This window comes from Bidens hawaiensis, unplaced genomic scaffold (genome assembly GCF_021521415.1).
Source record: "Bidens hawaiensis isolate Kalapana, Puna unplaced genomic scaffold, B.hawaiensis_p1.1 tig00042848_1, whole genome shotgun sequence".
In the NCBI taxonomy this organism is placed as follows: Eukaryota; Viridiplantae; Streptophyta; class Magnoliopsida; order Asterales; family Asteraceae; genus Bidens; species Bidens hawaiensis.
Genome location: NW_027505802.1, coordinates 39,441 through 45,910, shown reverse-complemented (window position 1 = coordinate 45,910; position 6,470 = coordinate 39,441). Strand labels below are relative to the sequence as shown.

The 6,470-nt window shown below is 31.9% G+C and overlaps 1 protein-coding gene across 1 annotated transcript; it reads left to right on the top strand.

The window, feature by feature from the left end:
* The first annotated feature begins 2,594 nt into the window (after nt 1-2,594).
* Nucleotides 2,595-4,713, top strand: LOC143615397 (NAC domain-containing protein 79-like). Its single transcript, XM_077088529.1, has 3 exons — nt 2,595-3,212; nt 3,327-3,604; nt 4,216-4,713. Exons 1-3 carry the CDS (start codon nt 3,020-3,022, stop codon nt 4,660-4,662), a joined length of 918 nt encoding a protein of 305 aa, XP_076944644.1. The 5' UTR covers nt 2,595-3,019; the 3' UTR covers nt 4,663-4,713.
* Nucleotides 4,714-6,470: the final 1,757 nt, after the last annotated feature.

The window sequence follows — 6,470 nt, the reverse complement described above, 5'->3', positions numbered from 1 at the left end:
GAAAATGCTCGGTTCGGTACCGGTACCGTATGTAAAAATTCGGTAAATACCGTATCGGTACAGTACATATCCTGAATCAGTGACACCTCAATTAAGTTGGTACCGAATCGATACCGGTTCTATACTGGTATCCAATACCATATATTTGTCGCTACTTTATTAACCATATGTGTGGTCATTTTCTATACACAGTTTTTAGAACAGAAAAGCATACATGTTCTTGTTTTCTTCTTTGATTATAAAATATAAGAGTGTTTTCAGTAAAATTGTTGCATGCTGTTATAAAAAAGTTAGTAAGAGCCCTCAAGCCTAGATAATAATAACGTTACACTCATTTTTTCCTTATTTTTTTAATTAAACCACCACACGTTATTCACACATTATTTAAAGTAAAAAAAATCTCATGACATACTTTTTTTCCCTCATTTTTTTAGTACTAAAGTAAAAAAAAAAGTATGCAAACAAGATGCCAAAATCTCATGACATTTTAAGAGGTAGTTTGGTAACTATGCCATAAAACATCAGATATTGTGTTCCCTGAGGTTTTGCATATGGCATGTCCGTCTTTGAGATTTCGTGCGTCCAAATCGAGTATTACATTATGGATCTTTATATATAATTTTGTTTTTCGAAGATTGAAGACAATTGTGATTACAAGGTACAACACAAAGTTTTTGTAGCGATAAACAAATACAAAACAAAGTTAAACGAACTGTGCGACTCTCAGATAGGGCTGTCATATGTGTTGGGTTGGCGGGTTGAAATGTGCAACCCGAACCCGACCCATATTATTATTCGTGTCCAATATGTTAACCCTAACCCGCACACACATAAATTACACACGACCCGAACACGAACCCATATTTTTAAACAACTTAATTTATGTAATCAGACATACAAATTATAATAAAATCAAAACCATATATTGCAAAATTCAATTGAAATTTAAGCATGAGTCGATTTAGATATAGATGGATTTGACGATGTTTTCATGTATATTGGTGAATGGACAGAAGAAATGTATATTGGGTAATGAAATTCTGGTTGAGAATTTAAAAGTGTCGTTCACGAAAAATAGAATTTAAGAAGAGACGTAAGAAGGTAATATGGGAAATGAAAAATAATTAAATTCTCCAACACATTTTAAAACTAAAGAGGAAATATAAAATTAATTTAAAGTATCTAAAATTAAACGGGTTAACGGGTCAACCCGTTTTTATACAGGTCAACCCGAACCTGACCTGTTTAGAAAAAATGTCAACCAAAACCCGGCCCGTTTTTTAAATGGGTCGTATTAGCCAACCCAAAACCTATTTTTTTCGTGTCGGTTTTGGGTTGGGTTTCGGGTCGTGTCAATAATTGATACCCCTACTCTCAGACCCTCCTAGTTTTTAAACACCTACGAGACAAATTTTGGGGGTGTTTGGGGTTCCTTTTGGAGACTACTTTTGCACTTTTAACTTTTGGGAAAAATTATAATGTGTTTGGTAATGAAAAGTTAAGTGTGGAGAAACAAGATTTTTGGTAGTGAAAGAATAAAAGTTGCAAAAGTTCCAAAGTCATAACATTGCGACTTTTCCAACTTTTGTCAATAGTTACAAAGAGAATTAAAAAGGAATCTCAAACACCCCCTTAATGTCTGAATGTTAATTGTCGGCTATACAATTTGAATATTGGACTCTTACTATTTTTTTTACATGGTTAAAAGAAAAGTTTGGGCTTAAAAACTATACGTGTGTTTATTTATTTTACTATTTTAAAATTTTATAATTCATAGCATGCCCTAAGTGACAACCAAGTCCCGCCTTGCCGGTGGTTGCGTCAGGCCAGGAAGATGATCGGGTAGGGTGGCCAGCGGCAAGTATGGACGGAGGAGTGGAGGGGTGGGATGGGATGGGATGGACATAGTGTCAAATACTCGATCAGTGTGGTTAGCTAGGATAAACACATGTATTTTTATAACATAATAATTTAATTTGGAATTATTTCACAACAAAAAAGTATTACACAACAAATAGTAAGTTTATCTTAATTTGTGCATGTTAAAAGTGATCATGTTCATATATTATTAAAATATATAAAATAACCAATAGTAAATTTATCTTATATATAAGATAGTATTAAAGTAAATTGACATTATCATACATAAAGTTTGTCTTGCAACGACTCAACTGTCGAACAACTTGTTACACTTGCTTCAACGTATATATATATCCAAATTCATAGAAAAAAATTAAAATATATCACAACTGATTGATTTTGCTTATTTTTTTTTATTCTGAAATGCAAAAATTATATACTCAATAAGAGGACACTTGCAAGCCGCAAGAAGCCCGAAGTACAAGAAAGTGAAAACATAACCGACAGACAAACCCCACTTACAACGAAAATTTAAGAAAACTCAACTTACACCAATCTTTACAATCAGGTTTTGGATTACGGCTTATGCTCGTTATCCATAAGTATGAGGTAGACTTGATATCACTCATCAATTTCTCCACCGTAAGCCTTTTGTTCTCAACAATTATTTTGTTTCTCGCTCTTCAAATCAACCAACACGTTACTAAAGAGTTTGCTTGAATAACCTTTTCTCCGCCTTATTACTCTTATACTGACCAGGGTATTTCAAAATTCCTTAAACCAAATCAAAAACATGCCAGATCGGTAATTTAACCCGCACATTAATAAAGGACCAAATCACTTTGCCACTCTACAATGAACCATAAGATGTTCACTTGATAAAACTTGTACATATCCTCATATTCTAATAATAGAACTTGGAATAAAATTATACCATTACTATAAACATTCACTAAAAATAAATGGCAAAAGGCTTGAAACTAACCAACCTCAACTTGTCTAGTCTCAAAACAGAAAAACAAAACAAAGAACACAATCAAGCATTCAAACCCAACCCAATGAAGCCACTTGTCTTCCTATCCCATAAATCCTATTTATAGTTTCTTCATCAAACTCCCATTTAAACTCGCAACACTTTATAATTTATATTTATTATTCAATGGAAACATATTGTAGCAAGCATGATCATGAAGATGAAGAACCAATGGAACTGCCACCAGGCTTTCGATTTCATCCAACCGACTACGAACTCATAGTTCATTACTTATATAGAAAGGTTTGTGATGCTTCTTTTGTGAGTCAAGCCATTGGAGACATTAATTTGACCCGATTCGAGCCGTGGGATCTTCCATGTAAGTTTTATGAATTATGATCATGCATCATGCTACGTTTTTATAAAAAAAAATAAATAAAATAAAAGGTTTGTTGGTTAATTGCTTATTTTGAATTTATTATTGAAATTGAAGTGAGGGCTAAAATTGGGGAGAAAGAATGGTATTTCTTTTGTGTTAGAGATAGGAAATACCCGACTGGTGTGAGGACGAACCGAGCTACAGAAATGGGATATTGGAAAGCTACCGGGAAGGATAAAGAGATTTATAAAGAGAAAACGCTTGTTGGGATGAAGAAAACGCTCGTGTTCTATAAAGGGAGAGCTCCGAAAGGCGAAAAGACATGTTGGGTCATGCATGAATTTAGATTAGATGGGGAGTTGGCTATCAAAGATGTTTCTAAATCAACAAAGGTGCCATTTTGCTCTGTTCTTTCACTTATTTTGATTAGTTTTTGATGATTCGCTCGATTTTGATAATTCTTGCTCTATTTTTACTATGATTTTGCTCGGATTTGACAAGGGGTGTTCATCAAAGAGCCTAGACGAAAGAAAGTCGGCCGGTTTGAAATATACATGGTCCATTTCACGTTTCGGTTTTAATGGTTTACGTTTTGGAATTTGAATCCGGCCGTGAAAACCAAATAGTAACATTTAACATTTTTAGATTTAAGATCTTAAAGTTATGAATATATGTTATATTCATAAATATTCCTTATATTATTTATAATTTAATAAATGTTTGTGTTATTAGAAAAAAAAATCTTTTACCGAAAATCGTTAAACAGTGAAAACCGACTGGTTCGGCCAACCCAACCAACCTGACCCGTTTAGTTTGTTAGTTTTCAAAACTATAATTAGCGGTTCGGCTCAAAACTTTCATTAAAACATGTTGAACTGAACCATACTCAGATTTTACTCTTTTTCCGATGATTCTTGTTATGTTTTTACATTTGTTTTGCTCGGTTTTAGTGATTGATAGTCCGTTTTACTCTATTTGGCTAATTCTTGATATGAATTCGCAGGGTGAGTGGGTGATAAGTAAGGTTTTTGAAAAGAATTACGGGGAGAAGAAGAATAATATTTCTGGTGTTTCAGTTTCACCTATGAATAATGTTGGGTATGAAAACGACGTTGTGATTGATTCTTCGAATATGCCTCCATTAATGGACATATCAAACACCCAAATGGAAACATTCTTTGATGCTATCCAAGAACATAAACATACAAATGAAGACTTCAATCAATATTTCAAAAAATCAATGAGTAATATTCCTTTGTGGTATCCAAACGCCCAAACGGTTCAAAATAACGAATACTTGCAACACCAAGACCCCTCGGTTCTAAGATTCTTGATCGATAACAACCGCTTAAACAATCCACAAAACCAAAAAATTGAATTACTGAATGATCAAGATTACACTATAGGTTTAGCTGGATCAGTGGACCCTGATTGTATTTGGAATTATTGAGCTTGATGGAAACAGTGGAATCAAGTTAATCAAACTTATTGTTACTATAGTTCATGTTGGTTGATGAGTTCTTTTTATTATCTTTTTTTGCTATATTCTAAGTATTTTGAATGAAATTATGAGGATTAGAAGTTAGAACATGTAAGTTATGAAGTTGATTGGATATCCTTTTATAATTTAGTGAAATCATTTGTTATAAAAATAATTGAAATTCTGTTGTAGGATTTCACTTAAACTATATTTTTTATATTAATGTTTGAGATTCTATTTATCTTTCCTTACATTTTCACTGTTTTACTCTCTCAATCCCATTAATCACACTTACTAGTTTTTTTTAAACACGTATTCTCAAGAAATAATTTATTTACTTGAACAATTATATAAAATAGCCAACATTTTATCATATTAAATTTCTTATGGAACTTGTCATAAGTTCTTTAATTTTACTCTAAATTTTCATGATGTAAACGATGATTGTTGTTCATAAGAATGTTAATGATATATAATGATAGTTCATGAAACTTTATGATCGCCTACAATCTCCAAAAGAGAACAAGTGAAACGTCTTACCTTCCTACGATATCATTAGAAACAACGTTATAACATCAAGATCCTCGCCAACTAAATTAGTGGCGTCTATTTTCATAAAAAGTTTTGGTTAGTACTGATTTTTGGTTTGTATAGTTTGTGACTTTGTGTCATTTCGTTAGTTATAAGATGTTTACATATTTACAAAATTAAATGGCATATGTAATTTTCTTTTTAGTTTAGGTTACTATTTCTATGGTTTTAGTCGAATGAGCCGCCTGATTTACAAAGCCAAAGTGTGTTTATAGGCTTGTGAGATGTGTTAGATTACAATATACGGTTTTAGGCCGTGTATGTTGCCTGTTCTTTCCACTTAGACACTATAAATCAGACGCCTCAATTTGACAAAGTGGGGTGAACCAGTGAAGTTTTATTATTATTATTATTATTATTATTATTATTGTTGTTATTGTTTTTATTTAAGTTTATATAATTATTTTGCTTAATATATACAATAATATTTTGTACCCCATGCATTAATAGATTATACCCTACTTATATCGACTAAAGTACTATTTGAGTTAACAAAAATATCTGACAGAGTTAGTAATCTAGACTTAAACAACAAAAAATTACAAATTGCAAATTGTTTCAAACAAAAGAAAATAATGGTATCTTGGAACTTTGTGTAATGTAAATAGTCTTGGACAAAAACAACTTATGTACAACTTAACCATCATAAACTTAACATAAGTTGTCGGAAAAAGAATCGCACAAATGGTCTATGTGGTTTGATCATATTATACATTCGTACATAAAATAAACCAAATACCTTCGTTATATAAAAGGCGGCCCTATGTAACGTTTTAGTTGTCGGCTATAATTGTCAAAAGTTAAACAATAATCTTACACAAATTATATATTATCATCCATCATTGTCCACATATTAACAAGATCGGATAAAAAAATATATAACATTGTTAATTAAGAAAACGTGACATTCCAAACCCTATTGCTATATAGATGCCAAGAACACGTGTAACGACATAGTTCATGTCATGATACAAGCCTACGTGACCAATAAATTAATTATCACTTTCTGTTTGATATAAACATGTTAGTATTATATTAATGCAATGATCACTTCATATTTTCAATTGCTATCCAATTATTGAACGTTTGATTGATGGATAGTGACTCATGCAAATGTGCAATCTATAGAGGCTAACATGTCAATATATTATTTCAAACATGTTGTGACACATTACTATCCAATTTAG